At 46.2% G+C, this 21,082-nt stretch overlaps 1 protein-coding gene across 6 annotated transcripts in view; it reads right to left on the bottom strand.

Moving 5' to 3' along the window:
* MYO7B (myosin VIIB) overlaps nt 1-21,082 on the bottom strand; it is a 234,965-nt gene that overhangs the window by 152,177 nt on the left and 61,706 nt on the right. For all 6 annotated transcript variants that reach the window (XM_075569626.1, XM_075569627.1, XM_075569629.1 and 3 more), the window contains 5 exons: nt 20,871-20,947; nt 13,997-14,116; nt 12,503-12,645; nt 7,712-7,922; nt 6,621-6,756 (listed from right to left, as the gene is read on the bottom strand). In XM_075569626.1, the coding sequence (XP_075425741.1) occupies nt 6,621-6,756; nt 7,712-7,922; nt 12,503-12,645; nt 13,997-14,116; nt 20,871-20,947 (687 nt within the window). The remainder of the gene's footprint in view (nt 1-6,620; nt 6,757-7,711; nt 7,923-12,502; nt 12,646-13,996; nt 14,117-20,870; nt 20,948-21,082) is intronic.

The raw sequence follows: 21,082 nt of genomic DNA, 5'->3' as shown, positions 1-21,082 counted from the left end.
CACAGATGTGTTCTAAAAAGGCCACATCTGGCAAAATGTGTTCTTATACACCGCCAAGATGGAATAAGAAGTACTCACAGGAGTACCAAGTAACATCTACACAAAGAACCATCAAAGTATTATCTTGTTACTAAATAGAGCACACCCATGATCAAATGCGCACACCGTAGAAACTAGCAATACTATGTAACCATGCTGTAAAATGGCTGCAGTCATCTCTCCTGCTGACAGTAAGGCCTGGTAAGTTATGGGCATGCCAGCAGTAATTATGGAGGTTTACCCTCACACCCTGGTGAGGTGCCCTATGTGTGGATGGGAGTGGTCATATACTCTGAGTCCACCCTTAGTGACATCAGAGATGTGCCCGCCCCCTGGAGATATAAGGCACAGCACTGTTCAAAAGTTAGGTTCTGTTAGGAGTTGTTGGAGGAATATAGTTCAGAAAGGTGGTGGAAGGACCAAGTCTGAGTGCAGACTTGGAAGAATACCGCTTATGACACTGTGACCAGGGACCTGGCACAGCGACTGTCTCCCTACGAGTAGATAGGTGATCCCCAATTAAAGAGAGGCTACCTTTTAAAGGGAAGTGCGGTGAACATGGGCGGCTGAGTACACCTACTGTGAGGGGCAGCTGGCCCGCCACCGCAATAAAGATGATCCTGTTCAATCATACCCTCATGTGTAAGTGTGGAGTGATTACGCTGAGGGGTGCACCACAGAGGAGTTCCTCACCAGGACCATCCACAAGCGGACGCTGGGATCCTGATGAGGTGGAGGCGCTGCACTGGACGTAGGTAGGACTCAAGCACACTACCTCAGCTGCCTGTCTGGGTTGGCAATCCCCACACACCATCATGCGGGAGACTCTGGAGTCCTGTTGCCAACAGGTGCACCACCAGACACTACACTGTAATGGGGACTGGTTAGACCACAGGGGCCAATGTGAGATTGGGTGGGTCAGGCCAGGCCAGAAAATCCGTTACATTTGGAGGCGCTGCTGAGGAGACCTGTCAACAGGACAGGCTTTTGCTAGGCCACTTGGAAACAGGGAGAGTGTCTGCTGCCACTTTGTGCTGCGTTGGGACGGACCTAGGGGTAGTCAGGGGGCTGATGGAGAATAGTCAGCTCGCAGGGACGACCTAGGGGCCTGAAAGGAGTTGGAGGTTTGGAGAGGGGCTATAGCTATACAGGTCACCTTGAGGCAGTGCTAGTTGGTAAGATGCCCGGAAGGAAAACCTGTCAAAGAGGTCAGGAATCCTGGAGAGGGTCTGCGCTAGGCTAGCCAACAGTAGGTAGACTCCCAAGTACTGCATGGGAGCTCCAGAGTACTCTAGCCCATTCCAGACCACTTACCGAAGGGAGCACAGACTGGGAGGAAGGAGATACAGCAGACACAGAGAGAGTGAGCCTAGCCTGAGGTAGTGCATACACGAGTCCAGCCTACATTAGGTACACATGGTGGTGCATCAAGGAAATCTTTATTGTACCGGTGTGGTAGCTGCCCCGCAGAGAGGAGCTCCATGTACAATCACAGTAAATACAATACACCTATGGCGACCGCAAGAATGGAGGATCCGCGCGGTGCGGATGGTCCAAGATGGCGGACGGAGGATAACAAAGAGAGCGCACCTGGCGTGTGTGCGGCAGAAGGAACTTTTGTAAGCATGCTGTGGAGTGGCGCTAAAGCAGTGGCTGCGCCGTTTTTGTCCTGTCTAGGGTCTAGGGGCACGACCCCCAAAGATATAGAGGAGAACATTGTGATAATGGGCGATGGAAATGGTGAAAAGGAAGTATTTGCTTGCCAGCCGGTGAGTACTATACAAAGAGCTACATCGGTAGCTGAAGTAAAAGGACATGCAAACCAAGATGGCGGCTCCCGCTTCCCTGGGAGACCGCGTGGGCTTGTTGCAGAAAATTCTGCAGTTGCAGACAGTTGGCCGGGATTGGCGCCAAAGAGAGAACCCCACCCTGTTGGGGGTAATGGCGCGAAAGCTGTGGCCGCGCCCTCCAGGACTGTGAGAGGCACGGCCTCAATTAAAGGACATCCTATCGAGCTGTGGAGCCCGCCCAAAATTGCTCCTAATGGGGGCGGTTCCCTGCTGTGTCAGAGGAAGGTGGAGTTGATCCAGGGAGTGGCCGGAAACTCAAACCCTGATGGTCAGTTGCGCGGAGCCAGCTTACAGAACAGATCATTATTGCAAGTGACTCCTACAAAGACAATGGCCTGTCCACAAGACATGACAGCCTTGGTATCTACTGAGCCATACTCAGTACCAGGAGGCGTACTGGTGATCCGGGTGGCGGACACAGAGACTGTAGTGGGCTTATGCCTACAATGCAGGCTACCCGGCGGCACGGTGAACACGGCGGCATGCTGTCCGCAATGTGGTACACAGTACCTATGGCCTATGCCTACATTTGTGCCCATTCCGACCATCGAACCCGCGGGGGATACGGCTAGGCTGAGCGCTGGTTCCCCCGGTGCACTATGAAAGGAAGGTGTGGATCCCGGAGAATGGGGATCGGGGCCGGTTGTTAAGACCGAGCCCGAGGAGGAGGGAGCGGTCGGTCAGCGTACCGATTGAGAGACAAAAAGACGGTCGCCACGAATGGTGACCCCGAGCAACTGTGAGGCGGATTCCTCCGATGAGGAACCCAGAGTGTCGTCCGGTGCGGTGATCCGGCCTGTGGCAGTATCCTGTGGAGAGAACGGGAGGAGAGTGCCACTTACCGGGAGTATCGGTGAGAGGAGTCGGGTGTCGCCAGTGGAGCGGAAGGCAGAGAGACGGAGCCCTTCCATTCCTGGGACCGGCGGGTCCAGCGGCGACGGGCGATCCACGCCCACCCTGCGGAGCGGTAAGAACAGCCCTTGTCCTTACCAGGCTCCGGTGACAGCATCAGTAGAGGAGAGGCGGTGTCAGGCCCAGACGATGCACGAGAAGGCGGCGGAGCTTCCAGATGTTATCGTGGAGGAAGAGATCCCGCATGGGGATCCATCGCAAGATGGCGGCGTATCCGGTTCCGGTGATGTCACTTCCGGTGGAGGTAGCGGAACGACCGGAACAAGAGCAGCAACGCCTCGGCGATCGGGCATCGGTTCCCTACACCTGTAACCACTAAGAGCTGGCAGGCTGCGAGAAGAGCCGAGATGGGTGAGGCTCAGCCAGCGGAGAGCACTCGCAGTGACAATGGACAAAACCAAGGTAGAGAGCGGGTCAGAACCCCGCGGATACCATATGCCCGTCCTTATGCCCATGCCCATACCATAGCTAAAACCCCTGCCCCTGTCACCTTTTCCCGTGGGTCCACGTCCAGTTTGGGGGTGTCGGGAGGGTCCCAGGGAACCGGTGAGGAACGGACTGGGGAGAGACTAGCAAGCTACACATCCGACGATGGGTCGGTGGGTGGAGGGTATTCGGGGGAGACGTCTGAGTCCAGCTGGAGGCCTAAAGTGGCCATAGTTAGGTTGGAAGCAAGGCCAAGGAGTGACAGGTGGTCTAACCCCAGATCTACAGGGACATCGGGAGTGTCTTCCTGGGGGGATACAGAAGAGGGAGATTCATTAGAGTCCGAGCCTGAGAAGGTTAGGGAGACTCGGTGGTGGGCCCCATTATTTGAGGGTTACGTGGGGTGGATGGACCGCACTCAGTTCCTCCTGCAAAGGGAAGATGTGGTGGACTACTGGTGGGCCAGAGGGGAATTTTCACCAGAGAAATATCAAACAGAAATGCAGGAGCGGTGGTTCCAAATATGCCACGGCAGTATCAAGCCCCAGGGTCCTAGTAAACTAAAAGACCCCGTAGACCCAGATGAGCCCATCTTGGGTATTACCAGGGAGAGCAGGGAACGCCAATTTAACTAGGTGCAGCCGAGCCGAAAGGGCCATTACGGCCAAGTATAAATACTCCCATGGACTGGAGTACCCCTACGTCCCAGAACCCCTCATGCAGGAGATTGAAGAGAATAGGGACAGATGGCTACGAGAGACCATAGAGGAGTATATGGTCAACAAAGGGGGTGCCATTAAGGGAACAAGAGCTGAGGAGAGGATAGAGCACCTTATGCGGGTGTGGAGCATAGGCAGGAGTGTCTATAAGCATAAGGTGGTGTACCGGCCTGAGAGAGGGTCGTCGTGCGACTATAGCGTGACCGTCCTAGATATGGGGGGTCGGGAAGTCAAGAAGCCTGATCCTCGCCACTATTATTAGGGGGGAATAGGATGGCTGTTGCGCAGGCTAGTGGCTGCTGGTCAGGGCTAGTTTGGAGAAGAATGTTGTAAATCTGTAATGTTATGCTAATTATGTGTGTCATTCATTTTACAGTGCTTCCTGAAGAAAGGTACTTCAAATTTAGGTCCCAGCCGGGGACGGTGGGATTCACCAGGGGGAGAATGTAACCATGCTGTAAAATGGCTGCAGTCATCTCTCCTGCTGACAGTTAGGCCTGGTAAGTTAGGGGCATGCCAGCAGTAATTATGGAGGTTTACCCTCACACCCTGGTGAGGTGCCCTATGTGTGGATGGGAGTGGTCATATACTCTGAGTCCACCCTTAGTGACATCAGAGATGTGCCCGCCCCCTGGAGATATAAGGCACAGCACTGTTCAAAAGTTAGGTTCTGTTAGGAGTTGTTGGAGGAATATAGTTCAGAAAGGTGGTGGAAGGACCAAGTCTGAGTGCAGACTTGGAAGAATACCGCTTATGACACTGTGACCAGGGACCTGGCACAGCGACTGTCTCCCTACGAGGAGATAGGTGATCCCCAATTAAGGAGAGGCTACCTTTTAAAGGGAAGTGCGGTGAACATGGGCGGCTGAGTACACCTACTGTGAGGGGCAGCTGGCCCGCCACCGCAATAAAGATGATCCTGTTCAATCATACTCTCATGTGTAAGTGTGGAGTGATTACGCTGAGGGGTGCACCACAGAGGAGTTCCTCACCAGGACCATCCACAAGCGGACGCTGGGATCCTGATGAGGTGGAGGCGCTGCACTGGACGTAGGTAGGACTCAAGCACACTACCTCAGCTGCCTGTCTGGGTTGGCAATCCCCACACACCATCATGCGGGAGACTCAGGAGTCCTGTTGCCAACAGGTGCACTACCAGACACTACACTGTAATGGGGGCTGGTTAGACCACAGGGGCCAATGTGAGATTGGGTGGGTCAGGCCAGGCCAGAAAATCCGTTACAACTATCTCCATGTCCATATTGCTAAAAAGACTCCATGCATTAGTTACTGTATAAATCACATGACCAAGGAAACCCCACATGTGCCAATGTTAATATAAACCCTATCAAAGAAGCAACATACGCCCACATTATTAAAGCTGCAGTTCAAGCTGCCATTTAAAAATATATATATATATTTCCCATTCAATATGTGCATCGATACAATCTGCACACTGACAAGTGATTAGCTAAGCTGCAGATCGATCCGTTCTCCTGTAATCAGTCGCTTGCTCAAGGTTATTTAATTCAGTTCTTGCACAGCATTGTGGGCAATGTAGTTCCTGGAATATGATTGACTGGGCAGTTACAACGTAGGTACAATTGGTTCACTGCTAGAGAGAGGGTGGGGCTCAAGGGCCAGAGCCTATCAGAAGGGGAAGAGGCTGTCACTTTGGAAATGCTTCTTACATTAGAAACATTAAAAATGTCTTTAAAACATTTTTTTGTTTTTTTTTGTTTAAATGCTAAAGTATTTTCTCACAGTACAGAACTGATTTATTAAACACACATGTAGGATATTGCTTGAACTGCCGCTTTAATGTAACTTCCCCCGAAGAGAAACATACAGCATACTCGGAGCAGAATAGTGTACCCATATTAAAACGCAGAGCTCACCCAAAGAAGAGCGTACGCTCACATAACCACAGTAACGCCACCACTAGGACGTAACTTCTACATTGTCATGGATACATCTCCAAATTGGGACAAGCAAATCCCAATGCTCATATTCTCCAAGGAGAAGAAAAAGACCTAAAGCTGGTACACAGTATGCAAATCAAACTAGGATCTGGTGCCGGTGTGTACACAAAAAATACTACCCGTGCTATGTAAACATCATCCCAAACAATTAGCATGTTAAAGCTGCAGACCAAGAAATATCCTACGTGTGTGTTATTTTAATAAGTCAGCTTTGTATTATGAGAAAATACTTGTAGCATTTTTTGAAACAACTCTAAATGACATTTTTTATGTATTATAATGTAACAAGCATTTTTTGTTTCTATAGCAACCATTTACAAAATCACATCCCCTTCCTCTTCTGAAACAGGCTCTGGCACGCCCCAGTTTGAGCCCCGCCCTCTCTCTAGCAGTGCACCAATTGTATCTAGTGGCTGCCTGGTCACATGATCTTCCCCACAGAACTTTGCATCTTTGGTCCTCTTCTGCTGCACTGACAGCCATTTAGTAAACCCCTGAGCCGAATCTTCGCCGATTGATCACAGGAGAACGGATCGATCGGCAACTTAGCTAATTACTTATCATTGTGTGGAGTGTATTGATGCTTATATTACAGGGGAGAAAAAAAATGGCAGCTGCTTTAAAAACACAGAGAGGAAGTCAGAGTGTAACATGGCGGGACAGAGCAGGACAAAAGCACGTGTGGTACTAACCTTCAGTCTCGTAATACACAACCCCGGCAAAATGGTTAATTCCAAACTTGGTGTCATAAGCACCTCGGGACGGGATGTAAATGTTGTTTTTACTATGAATGCTATTAAGTTTGGTCAACATGGTAGCATCAGTTCCCTAAAAGCAAAACAAGAGCGAGGTTCCAGGATTAGTGTCCCTGGTCTAATGTGGTTTACTCCACTCTTGTTATCTAATATATCATATTGATTCAAGAGTCAATTAATATTCCACATGCTCAGCAGTTTGACATGAAGGCCCTGTTTACAACAGCTAGAGCTGTTGGGTGTCGGCCAGGCAGTGGTTAATCCCGGCCTGGAGAAAGGCAGAACTGCTATCGAGCCATACTGATCCTAGCAAGGGTTTAAAAGGCAGGAGAGGGAACTGTTTCTCTCTCTCCCTGGTCTGCGTACAGATCACATGTCCATGAATCCTAGGGACACCAGGGCGTGCAGGCCATATCTCCTTGTCCTTGATGCCAAGGGACTTCCGATATCTATGTCTTCCGAAGTCTATGGACTTTCATATGCTGGGGAAGCTGAACTTTGGCATAGGAAAAGCCTGTACTTTATGTTGCTGAACTTCGGCTAGGAAAAACCCATACTTTATGTTGCTGAAGTTTGGCTAGGAACTTTATGATGCTGAACTTCAGCTAGGAAAAGCCTGTACTTTATGTTGCTGAACTTTGGCTAGGAAAAGCCTGTACTTTATGATGCTGAACTTTGGCTAGGAAAAGCCTGTACTATATGATGCTAAACTTTGGGTAGGAAAAGCTTGTACTTTATGATGCTGAACTACGGCTAGGAAAAGCCTGTCCTTCGTGTTATTGAAACTTTAGCTGAATAAAAACCTACGTTATTATTCCCAAAGCAAATCCCCTGTCTTCACCTCTGCATTCATCCCCTACAGGCCCATATTTACTAAGCAACGATATGTCAGAAGACACCATCCAGAAATGGAAGACACCTGTTCAAGTGAATGGGCCATGAAGGTGTCTTCATGGGGTGGAAGATGCCTAAGTATGACCACTTAGTAAATATGATCCACAGAGAAGTTGTATGCAAAAAAACCTCACCTGGGGGAACTTGCTCTCCTCATCAATGAGTGAAATGATGTTCATGGGTCGGAGGGCAATAACGTCTAAGGCGCGCTGGTTATCAGTGAATTCGATATGCTGCCACGGTATGCGCTCCGCATTATATTCCTCCTGCTCCAGTTTAAAGATATGGCGCACAAAAAACTGCTGCAAGTGCTCGTTGGCAAAGTTAATGCACAGCTGCTCGAAGCTGGAGGGAGACGGGAGTTTAGTGCATCCCCAGCCAGGAAAGTAACTTCAATGTCAATTACAGTACAGATTATTTAACAAACAATGAGAAAAGCAATCAAGAATCTGACATGAAGCCGTGAATGGGAGTGAGCGAGTATTCTCTGTGTGGCCAAATGAGTCAAACAATCTCCAGTGTGTGGACTGGGACAATCGGCTGCAGCCGATCCGCCGCTGGAACCTCCTCCGCCTGCCCATTCTATGAGCAGGTACGTTTTGAAGTGTTAAGGGGGCTAACTTTAGAGGGTTTACTGATTAGGGTCGGGGGTTAACTTTAGGGGTTTTAGCAGTTAGGGTAAGGGGGTTAGGATAAGGGAGTTACATAGTTACAAATTAGTTACATAGTAGATGAGGTTGAAAAAAGACGTAGGTCCATCAAGTTCAACCTATGCTAAATTTAGACAACAGATACTTTATCCTATATCTATACTTATTGATCCAGAGGAAGGCAAACAAAAAACCCCATTAAGGGGAAAAATTAATTCCTTCCTGACTCCAAGAATTGGCAATCAGATTACTCCCTGGATCAACATCCTTCCCATGTATACTTATTTGGTATATTCCTGAATACCTTTCCCATCTAAAAAGATGTCCAACCTTTTTTTGAACAAATCTATTGTATCTGCCATCACAGTCTCCATGGGTAATGAATTCCACATTTTAACTGCCCTTTCTGTAAAGAACCCTTTCCTTTGTTGCTAGTGAAATTTCCTTTCCTCCAACTTTAAGGGATGGCCCCGAGTCCTTAGTACTGCCCGTGGGATGAATAGTTCTTTTGAAAGCTCATTATATTGTCCCTGAATATATTTGTATATAGTTATCATATCCCCTCTTAGACGCCTCTTTTCTAATGTAAATAAATCGAATTTAGCTAGCCTCTCCTCATAAGTTAGATTGTCCATCCCCTTTATTAATTTAGTGGCTCTTCTCTGCACTCTCTCAAGTTCCATAATGTCTTTTCTTAGGATTGGTGCCCAAAATTATATTCCATATTCAAGGTGTGGTCTTACTAGTGCTTTGTAAAGGGGCATAATTATATTTACTTCCCTTCCATCCATTGCATGTTTGATGCAAGATAAGATCTTGTTTGCCTTTGCAGCTACTGCATGACATTGGGCACTCTTGCTAAGCCTGCAGTCTACAAGCACTCCTAAATCCTTCTCCATCAAGGATTCCCCCAATATATCTCCATTTAATTTGTAAGTCGCCTTTTTATTCTTGCATCCCAAATGCATAACCTTACATTTATCTGTATTAAACCTCATTTGCCATTTACCTGCCCACGTTTCCAGTCTCTCCAAGTCCTTCTGAAGAGAAATTACATCCTGCTCTGATTCTATTACCTTACACGATTTAGTATCATCAGCAAAGATGGAGACTTTGCTCTCGATTCCAACCTCAAGGTCATTAATAAACAAGTTAAAAAGCAGGGGTTCCAGTACCGATCCCTGAGGTACTCCACTCACGACTTTAGCCCAACCTGAAAAATTTCCATTTATGACAACCCTCTGTTGTCTGTCCTTTAACCAGTTTTCAATCCAGGTGCATATATTATTACTGAGTCCAATTTTCTTTGTTTTGTACACCAACCTCTTGTGTGAAACCGTATCAAAAGCCTTTGCAAAATCTAAGTAAACCACATCAACTGCATTACCCTGGTCTAAGTTCCTACTTACCTCCTCAAAGAAACAAAAACAGTTAGTATGGCAAAATCTATCCTTCATAAATCCATGCTGACTTGCTAATAATTTTGATTTCCATTAGGTATTCCTGAATATTATCCCGTATTAAACCTTCAAGTAGTTTCCCTACTGTTGAAGTCAGACTTACAGGTCTGTAATTTCCCGGTTGTGATCTAGCTCCCTTTTTAAATATAGGCACCACATCTGCTTTACCCCAATCTTGTGGTACTAAGCCTGTGGAAATGGAGTCCTTGAATATTAAATATAATGGTTTGGCTATTACTGAGCTCCTTGAGAACTCTTGAATGTATGCCATCGGGGCCAGGTGCCTTATTTACTTTCATTTTTTCAAGTCGCTTATGAACTTCTTCCTCAGTTAACCAATTGTTCATTAATATGGAGGTTGTGGCTTCCTCCTGCGGCACTACTATTGAATTTGATTCTTCCCTGGTAAACACAGAGGCAAAGAATTTGTTTAATACCTCAGCTTTTTCCTTATCTCCAATAATCTGCCTACCCATCTCACACTGAAAGGGTCCTATATTTTCTTTTCTCATTTTTTTGTTATTAAGGTACTTAAAAAACTTTTTAGGGTTGACCTTACTTTCTATTGCAATCCTTTTTTCATTATCCATTTTTGCTAATTTGATTGCCCTTTTGCAATTTTTGTTACATTCCTTATCATTCTGATACGATGTCTCCGTCCCTTCTGACTTAAAGAATCTAAACGCCTTCCTCTTCTTGTCCATTTCCTCCCCTACCTGTTTATTTAGCCACATTGGTTTTGACTTATTTCTTTTATACTTATTACCCAAGGGTATACACTGATAAGTGTGCTTTTCTAACAATGTTTTAAAGACTGCCCATTTATCTTCTACATTTTTCCCTGCAAAAACATCATCCCATTGTATTACTACTAGATTAGACCTCAGTTTATTAAAATCTGCCTTTCTAAAGTTTAAGGTCTTTGTTGAACCCAAGAAATCTGTTTTTGATAATTTATTTCAAATGAGACCATGTTATGATCACTGTTACCCAAATGTTCCAGGACTTGAATATTTGTTATTACTTCTACATTGTTTGATATGACCAAATCCAGAACTGCCCCTCTCCTGGTTGGTTCCTCAATAATTTGGGTCATATAATTGTCTTTAAGCACCCCCAAAAACCTGTTTCCTTTTGTTGTAACGCTAATCTCATTGCCCCAGTCTATGTCTGGATAATTAAAATCCCCCATTATGCAAACATGACCCAGTTTTGATGCCTTTTCCATTTGCAAAAGTATTTTAGCTTCCTCAATCTCACAGATATTTGGTGGTTTATAGCATATTCCCACAAACATTTTCTTAATACTTTAACCTCCACTGCTAATTTCTATCCACAAAGTCTCTACAATTTCATCATTCCCTTCATAGACATCATCCCTTATAATAGGTTTTAGATCCGGTTTAACATATAAACATACTCCACCTCCCCTTCTATTTGTTCGATCCTTCCGAAAAAGGGAATAACCCTCTAAATTAACTGTCCAGTCATGAGTTTCATCCCACCATGTTTCAGTAATGCCTATGATATCATACTGCTCCCTTGCAGCTATTAATTCAAGCTCCCCCATTTTATCTGTCAGGCTTTTTGCATTAGCAAGCATGCATTTAAGTTTTTTTTTCAGCCTGTACTATCTTATCTGCTCCTTCCTTTCTGCGCCCACTTGGTTTAGTCTTTAGGGTAAGGGATTGGGGTACCTCGTTTTATGTAAGGGCTCATGGTAAGGGGTTTTGTGGTAAGGGATTGGGGTAAGGGATTGGGGTAAGGGATTAGGGTAAGGGATTAGGGTAAAGGGTTAAGATTTTTGGGGTAGGGGTAGCGTTAGTATTAGGGTTTTTAGGGTAATGGATAAGTTTAGGGATTTACTTTAGCAGCGAAGCGACAGCGACAGGTCTCGGTGGCGAGGTAAGTCACGGCAAAGCGGCGGCGGCCATTTGGTTGGGTCAAAGCAGACGCGACCAAATGTCCAGTCAAATACAGCCTCATTGATTCATTGATTATTGGCTTATAAAACTTCAAGCCAAAGTTTGAAGTTCGTGAGAGTTGGAATTTACAAATCCTGTGCTACTTTTCCATATGCTGAAGATATCTTCCCAATGCTGGGGAAAGGTGACGCTCCATTCATATGGAAGGGACTAACATCTTCCCCAGCACAGGGAAGACGGCTTTATAGCAGGACTTGGACAAGAACATAATTCGCCTATTACGAGCTGAACTTTAAATATCTTGGCTTCATTTGTCAAACCTTGAGACTTTAACAGAAGAAGCGATGCCTTTCTCACAGCGGAGATGTACTCTCTGATAGGGAAGCCGCATTATTCCTGAGAGTCTAAACTTGCTCCTGAACTGGATCCCTAGATTTGAGCAGGCCACAGACGGCTTTCCCAGTGGCCTAGGACTACAGTTTCCACGGGGCCCCCCGACCACCAAACCCAGTGTCGGCGGCCTTGTGAAACCACCCCCCCCCCACACCCTTCATCTCTCTCTCACACCCCATCTCTCTTGTCCCTCTCATCCTCTCCCTTCTCCCTCACCATTGGGGATTTTAGTATAGCCCTATATATAGTAGTTGACATATTGTTATTTGCTTGTTAATAAAATGTTATTATTTTTCTACTTATAGCTCATTAATATCTGGAGCTATTGGGAGTCTCGCTAAATGAACCTTTGTGATTGCCATATCAGGGCCTTATACCCGGGGGCCACTGAGCTCGCTCCATCCCATGAACCTACATCTCGTGTGAGTGCACGTCCCTAAGGATCTTCTTGTGACCCCCTCGGGGATCAGAAATAGCGTCTCCTGAAATAATTTTACCTGTTGGTAATGAAATGCTCAAACCCAAAGATGTCAAGGAGTCCAATAGATTTGCGCTCATTCCCAAAATCTTGGGGTGCAGGCGTGAAAATAGCAGAGTTGATTTTGTTCACTATCCACAGGAACATCCGTCCGTATATGCCCTGTGATATAGGGGGGGAGGGAGGTACCGCATGAAATCAGTTCACTTTGTTTTATTATGTCACCCTGTGTTGCGCAGAACAGTCTCAATGGGTCAGAGGTCTTCTCTGTTTGGGTCACACGTACCTGTGTGTAGGGGTGCCTCAGCAACTGAGCATTATAGGGAACAAAAGTTAAATCGCTGCTTTAACCCATTAAACATGTCAATGTCATAAAGTCACTGTTATTCTTTATTGGGACTGACACTTTAACCCAGGGGTGCACAAAGATTTGACCGAGCGCCCCCATGCCTGCTCACCTCCCGGCTCGCGCCCCCTCCTGCTCGGATCTTTTGTTAAATGACAAAGCGGGTTACCATGGCGATGCGTCGCCGAAGACCAGGTGAGAGAAGCTGCAGAGGCCTCGCGCGGTCCCCCCGGCATTTAATTTAAGTACCCTGGGGGGAGCGCAGGACCTCTGTAGCCGCCACGCCCCACTGGAAAATCTCCCGCCCCCCACTTTGTGCACCCCTGCTTTAACCCATTAAACGTGTCACTGTCATTACGTGGGAGTCACCTTTGAATCTATTAACCAGTCTGCCTATTCCTTTCTCATAGTGGGGGAAAGAGAACGAGTTGTTGGGGGGCTTGGCTGGGGTTGAGCAAGGAGGGAAAGGGCCCATCATGGACAGGGGAAACGGGCTTTAAATTTCCGGTCACAACCCCACACTGGTATAGGATGGAGACAATGAATTGGCCAAAAGTTACTTTTATACGCCTCACTGTGTCCCACTGTAGGGACACACATTGCTGTAATAAACATTCTTCATTCTCAGGTAAGGCTGTGTGCGCCACGTCTGTGCGGTGAGAGGTATAGTGAATTGCTGGTTCCTTCTTGGACTCTCGGTCAGGGGCGGCTAACTCCAGACCGTAAAAGCCAACAACACGTCAGGGTTTCAGGATATCCCTGCTTCTGCACTGGTGGCTCAATCGGTGGATCAGTCTTCGACTGAGCCACCTGCGCTGAAGCACGGATATCCTGAAATTCTGACCTGTTGGTGGCCCATGAGGACTGGAGTTGACCACCCCTGCCTTACCGCCCCGGTCCTTACCTACATAAAGGCGTCCCTTCTAACGGAGGCCTGTGAAGCAGCCCCTGCAGCCGCCTAGGCGAGGGGCCTCCATGATCTGGGGGCAAGGCTCTCCCTCACCGCTAGGGGTCGCTGGCCGCTCTCCATCCTGCAGGCGCGAGCAGGGGATGACGCGAGGGGGCGGGAGGGGGGAGAAGCCTGTAAGATTTAAAGCACAGCCCGAAGCAAGTGCGCTCTTTCTGCTCCAGGCTGAGACGTTTTCCGCCCCTGCCCTAGGTCCTTACCTTCATAAAGGCGTCCCTGCCATCGGAGGCCTGTGCAGAGCTCAGCGGTTTGGACACACTCTCCCCACGGATGATTAAGGAACGATTAGTGAGGCTACTTGTTAACTCACCGGAGCCCACCTAGCAGGGAAAACAGAGGACAGCCAGGACGGGATGGGTTCACTTTGTGATGGTAAGTTTCAGTATGTAGAGGGGCCGGCAATAAGCAGCAGTGCCATAGCAGTGTCATGTATAACAGTATATTTATCATGCACATAGGGTGAACTTGATGGACGTATGTCTCTTTTCAGCCTCATCTACTACACACACATACAGTATATATATACAGTATATCATTGATGGTAAACGGCAATTGCTGGCGGTGATATAGCGAGGTACATCTCGAGCAGGATTGACGCCACTTGTGTCTTTTTCATCTTGTGCCTCTTTGCGGCAGTTTATCAAGGTCTTGGCTCTAAGTTTGTGATTTGGGGAGTGTCAATAGCACAGGGGCGGCCAACTCCAGTCCTCAAGGGCCACCAACAGGTCAGGGTTACAGGATATCCCTGCTTCAGCACAGATGGCTGAATCAGTGACTGTCATGACTGATTGAGCCACCGGTGCCCAAGGGGGAGTTATTGTGTGTGTATTGGGGAGGGGGAGTTATTGTGTGTGTTTTTGTGGGGAGGGGAGTTATTGTGTGTGTATTGGGGAGGGGGAGTTATTGTGTGTGTATTGGGGAGGGGAGTTATTGTGTGTGTATTGGGGAGGGGGGGTTATTGTGTGTGTGTATTGGGGAGGGGGAGTTATTATGTGTGTGTGTGTATTGGGGAGTGTCATGATAGAGGCGGTTTGGCCCGGGATTAAAGGGGTTACACCCCATTTGGCCACCCTCTACTCTTCACTATCCACTGTGGCCAGGACAATGTACTGGACAATGGCGGAGAACAATTTTGCCAGGCCAACCCCTCAGGACTTATTGAGTGCTTCAAGGGTGCCAAGGCACCCATTGAGCAGGGGAGGTGTCATGATAGAGGGGGTTTGGCCCAGGATTAAAGGGGTTACACCCCATTTGGCCACCCTCTACTCTCACCTGGGAAGCAAGGGGTTAACTGGACTGAGGTCCAGTAATGTGTTTTTTACCTTGCTTCAGTATCCAAATATTTATTCCCCTGTATAACTGTATTGTGTTATCCTGGTGTTTGCACTCACACATACACTAGGGTTGATGCGGGAGGGAAGGGGTTAAAGTTAATTTAGTGATTATAGCCCTTTGTTCCCTTTTTCCGCCTTTTCAGGCTCCATTTTGCCGCCGTCCATAGGTCGCCATTGAGCCTCCATGCTTTCTAATGGCAGAAGTAGCGGTTTTGGACCTGTTTTCCAGCGACGACCAGCAGGTGGCGTCCGAGAGAAGAAGCGGCGGTTTCCCATTGTAAGTCAATTGGGCTCATTGACTTAAATGGAGATTCCTTAACGCCGGCCTCGAGGAACAGGTTGGCAGCCATCCAAACAGCAGACCGCAAAAGCGGATACAATGTCTTTGAAAAGAGTTTAATCACTTCGGTCAAGATCAAAGACAATTGGCGTGGGAATCTTAAATTCTAGGGCCCCTGGGAATAAAGTTCTTGATGTCCCAAGCTCCTAGGAACCCCCACACACGATCCACACCGGGTCCAGGAATGAGACTCCCGTAAGGGGTCGAGCGGAGAAGGAGGGTCGCGCCATTGACTTCAATGGCGGAGCGGTGGTCCCATTCAATCTAATGGCGACGTGCACCATGCATTGTCTATGGCGGCGCCGTCCATTGATTCCAATGGGGAAAAGTCGCGTGGCGTAAAAACGACTAAGTGTAAAATGATGAAAAATGTAAGTCCATATCTCCGGTTCTGGAATGACCAGGGGGATGGGATTTGGGTGGCATGTAGCCCAGGTTCCGGCTTTAAAGCATGACCCTTCCCAGCCCCCTCCGACCAACCAGACGGAGTGTGGACGAATGTAAAGATTTGTGTTTTTTCCATAGGCTCCAATGGCGGCGTTTCCCCATTGAAAGCCTATGGCGGGAAATCCCATTGTCGGCAACGGCGGAGCCCGCCATTCAACGCTATGGCGGCGGACCCCATTGATTTCAATGGGGATTTAGTTAAAAACTGAGATTTCTTTTAACGGAGATTTTTATAATAAAATATGAAACGGTTTATATGGTATTTGTATATCTCCTGTTCCGAAGGTCGCAGCGGGCTGAAACTTGGACCCTATAGTGTACCACTTCCGGCATTAAGGTCTGGAAAGTTTGGACCCGCTGGACCTACCAGAACCGGGTATTTTAATATGTGTAAATATTAAAGTGTATATGGGATTTTGGATCTGCTCAGAAAATGCAGACCCCATCTGCTATGCTAATAGGGCAGGAAAAGCATCCTGAAAGAATTAGCATAGCCCTGTGATCCAAAGTGATCAAAAGTTAACTGCCCTGAGTGTTTATACTAGGGCCGAGAACAAAAGGAGCTGAGTGTTTTTAAGTGTGGTACTTGACACTTACAGGGGTAGCCAAAATCTACTTCAAAGAGATTTTTCTAGCCAACTCAGCGCCTATGGTTAAGAGTAAAGGGTTGAAATGGATATAAGTCAGAGTCAATTTTTACTCAATTGTCTTCATGCATGGTCTTCATGATCTTCATGTATTGTCGTGATGTCTACATCTGAACCTGAATTATGGAAGAAATGGCCCATCCTGTATCCTGATGGCTTTCTTGTCCAAACCTTTCAGTAAGTGTCTATATTTTGTCTGTTATTTGTATAATCTGTTGTGTTCACCTTTTTCAAGGAATAAAGTATATTTTATCATATCTAAGCCTCGTTCAGTTCAACCCAGTTATATTTTTGGTGTATTATTATAGCCTGTTACAAAGTTACCGTCACAGGGAGAGGGAGTTATCGTGTGTGTATTGGGGAGGGGGAGTTATTGTGTGTGTGTGTGTATTGGGGAGTTATTGTGTGTGTATGGGGGGAGGGGGAGTTATTGTGTGTGTATTTGGGACGGGGAGTTATTGTGTGTGTATTGGGTAGGGGGATTTATTGTGTGTATTGGGGAGGAGTTCTTGTGTGTGTGTGTGTAGTGGGGGAGGAGTTATTGTGCGTGTCTTGGGGGACGGAGAGTTATTGTGTGTGCATTGGGGAGGGGGAGTTGTGTGTGTATTGGGGAGGGGGAGTTATTGTGTGTGTATGAGGGGAGGGGGAGTTATTGTGTGTGTATTGGGGGAGGAGTTATTGTGTGTGTCTTGTGGGATGGAGAGTTATTGTGTGTGTATTGGGGAGAGAGGGTTATTGTGTGTGTATTAGGGGACAGGGATTTATTGTGTGTGTGTTGGGGGAGAGAGGGTTATTGTGTGTGTGTGTTGGGGGAGAGAGGGTTATTGTGTGTGTATTGGGGAGAGAGGGTTATTGTGTGTGTATTGGGGAGAGAGGGTTATTGTGTGTGTATTGTAAAGGAACTTCTCAAGGAGAGAAAGATGCGTCGCACAGCACAAAAATAGATGAAGGCTGATGTGGGATAAAAATAAGCTTTATTTGCACAAGGTGCAAGCGAGTCCTCTTTACGCGTTTCGGCCTGGAAGGCCTTTGTCAAAAGAGTAATTCGCTTGCATCACAAGACATCTAGTTATACACCAGCAGATCTATGACAGCTGTTCAAATCAATCAACACAATGAATATCAGGTGTCTAGTATAATAATCATTGATCACCTCAATATGAAACACAGAGTCCGCATAGTCAACATAGATGTCAGATGAAAAAGTTAAAATACAAAAATACATATAAAAATACATATAAAATGACCTGTCATTGTGACCAAAAACATGAATATATATCAAGTTGTTTCTTGTTGGTATATTAATGACAGGTCAATGAAACATGAAATCTATACTCCTTGAGCTTATTTAAAGCAAAAATCATTGACTTGTATTTCATCACAGACCCAGATTAATGGGATAGGAGAATCAAAAAGGCTGTGACAGGATAATTCAAACATTTAAAACATTCTACATACAGTATATGATTTATAACTTTATCTCATCATCCTGTGGCAGTATATGGAAGATGCATATGGGCAGAAATTCAATGGGAATAGTATTAAATCATGTAGAATCTTTGATATAATAAACATAACATATTGATCAAGAAAATATATCTCTAAATACTTATGAAAGCAAAGGGATAAAGGAAGGGTAAGGAAAGGAAAGGGGGGGAGGGGAGGGAGGGAATGGGGACGAGGGACTGGAGGGAAAGGGGGGGGGGGGAGAGGGGAGGGGGAAAGAGGGGGGGAGAGGGGGGGAGGGGAAAAAGGAATGGGGAGGGGGGGCAGGGGATGGGAAGGGGGGAGGTAAAGAGAGGAAAAAGAAAAAGATGAAGATGGGAGAGGGAAAAACAAGTAAAAAATGGCAAAAAAAATGACAAAAAAATGACAAAAAAAAATGACAAAAAAATTACAAAAAGGAAACTGAAATAACCAAAATTAATCATAAAGAAAATGTTTAAGTTCCCATTCCACATTGAGACCACAAGGTTGTAAACTGTTTAGAGAGAAAACCCATGACATCTCTTTCTTATTTAAACGGTTAAGTCTATCTCCACCTCTAGGGTGGATAGGGATATGTTCAACCCCACAGTAAGAGAAGTTCTTTAATCCCCCTTGTGGACATAATGAAAAGTGTTTTGAGACTGGATGTGTTAAATCACGTTTGTTAATAAGTCTCACATGTTCAGAGATTCTTTGCTTTCATAAGTATTTAGAGATATATTTTCTTGATCAATATGTTATGTTTATTATATCAAAGATTCTACATGATTTAATACTATTCCCATTGAATTTCTGCCCATATGCATCTTCCATATACTGCCACAGGATGATGAGATAAAGTTATAAATCATATACTGTATGTAGAATGTTTTAAATGTTTGAATTATCCTGTCACAGCCTTTTTGATTCTCCTATCCCATTAATCTGGGTCTGTGATGAAATACAAGTGAATGATTTTTGCTTTAAATAAGCTCAAGGAGTATAGATTTCATGTTTCATTGACCTGTCATTAATATACCAACAAGAAACAACTTGATATATATTCATGTTTTTGGTCACAATGACAGGTCATTTTATATGTATTTTTATATTTTAACTTTTTCATCTGACATCTATGTTGACTATGCGGACTCTGTGTTTCATATTGAGGTGATCAATGATTATTATACTAGACACCTGATATTCATTGTGTTGATTGATTTGAACAGCTGTCATAGATCTGCTGGTGTATAACTAGATGTCTTGTGATGCAAGCGAATTACTCTTTTGACAAAGGCCTTCCAGGCCGAAACGCGTAAAGAGGACTCGCTTGCACCTTGTGCAAATAAAGCTTATTTTTATCCCACATCAGCCTTCATCTATTTTTGTGCTGTGCGACGCATCTTTCTCTCCTTGAGAAGTTCCTTTACATTGCTGCATCAAGCGTCTGCACGCTGAGTTCCTGCTGGCTTGCGGTTTCCTTCACTGAGTCTGCCGTGACGTTATCAGCAAGTATCGTTCAGGCCGCCGGTCAGGTGACCGCCCTCCGCGTCTGCGGGTATTGGGTTGGCGGTGAAGAGCAAAGATCACAAGCAGAGACACCCTGACTTCAGCCAGGAGAAGCAGATATATTATACTGAGAAGACCCGCACAGGCTTCACTAACCACTACAAAGACTTACACGTGTGTGTCCCATATCCCAACCTCATAGTGCTCGCGGTGAGCCGGTTGGGGGCAATGATTATATGTGTCTTCATATTACACTAAGGTTGTGTATCGCCTGGGTCTAGAAGATTTACTTTATCTTGCACCAGCAGGACTATGCTATATTCTGAGCGCCTGGAGGGTTAATCGGATGATTCACCCGTTTGTATATTATTGTGTGTGTATATTGGGGGAGAGAGGGTTATTGTGGGTGTATTGGGGGAGAGAGGGTTATTGTGTGTGTGTATTGGGGGAGAGAGGGTTATTGTGTATATATTGGGGATAGGGGGTTATTGTTTGTATATTGGGGGAGAGAGGGTTATTGTGTGTGTGTGTATTGGGGGAGAGAGGGTTATTGTGTATATATTGGGGATAGGGGGTTATTGTTTGTATATTGGGGGAGAGAGGGTTATTGTGTGTGTGTATTGGGGGAGAGAGGATTATTGTATTTGTAACCATGTATTATGTGTCATCTTAACTCTATGCCCAGGACATACTTGAAAACGAGCGTCAAGTCTCAATGTATTACTTCCTGGTAAAACTTTTTATAAATAAATAAATAAATTGTGTGTGTATTGGGGGACAGGGATTTATTGTGTGTGTGTGTGTGTATTGGGAGAGAGAGGGTTATTGTGGGTGTATTGGGGGAGAGAGGGTTATTGTGTGTGTTTTGGATGACGGGGAGTTATTGTGTGTATGTATTGGGGGGGGGAGTGGGATATTGTGTGTGTATTGGAGTGGGGGGGGGATTGGGAGTGTTTATTGGGGGGTTACTGAGTGTCATAATGACTGAGCCACTGATTGAGCCACCTGTGCTGAAGCAGGAATATCCTGAAAACCTGACCTGTTGGTGGCCCTTGAGGACTGGAGTTGGCCACCCTGCAATAGGAGAAAGATCATTGCACCGATTATAACGAGGCGTCAAACTCTGCGTCCTTTTTTTGTTTTGTATTTGCGGCACAAAAGATCCGCCAAGCCTCAGGTGGCGTAAACGTTTCTGGCTCACATGTAGGAAACACTTCCTTCCATGACACAAACGCGAGCAGAACACGAACAATGAGTCAAAACAATGTTTTATTGGCACTTTCTTTACGTTGATACATCTCCCCCCCTTACGTAGAAACGCTACGGTTACCTCAAGCAGAGTAGCTACACTGGACAAGTGGATGGAGTCACGGACGTCACAGCAGTCAAGGTTCCCATACATTGCACCTGCAAATCAGAAGAAAATCGTCACTTTCCGCAGCATTAATGTGTCATACAGACATATACACTAAGGCCTGGGACATAGTACAGAAGGCCGCGCTGAGCCGCGCTGAGAAGATGCACTTACCCCCTGCATCTGTC

The sequence above is a fragment of the Ascaphus truei genome, chromosome 14 (genome assembly GCF_040206685.1).
Source record: "Ascaphus truei isolate aAscTru1 chromosome 14, aAscTru1.hap1, whole genome shotgun sequence".
NCBI lineage: Eukaryota > Metazoa > Chordata > Amphibia > Anura > Ascaphidae > Ascaphus > Ascaphus truei.
The sequence above is the reverse complement of the archived record's forward strand: the minus strand, read 5'-3'. Positions and strand labels throughout refer to the sequence as shown.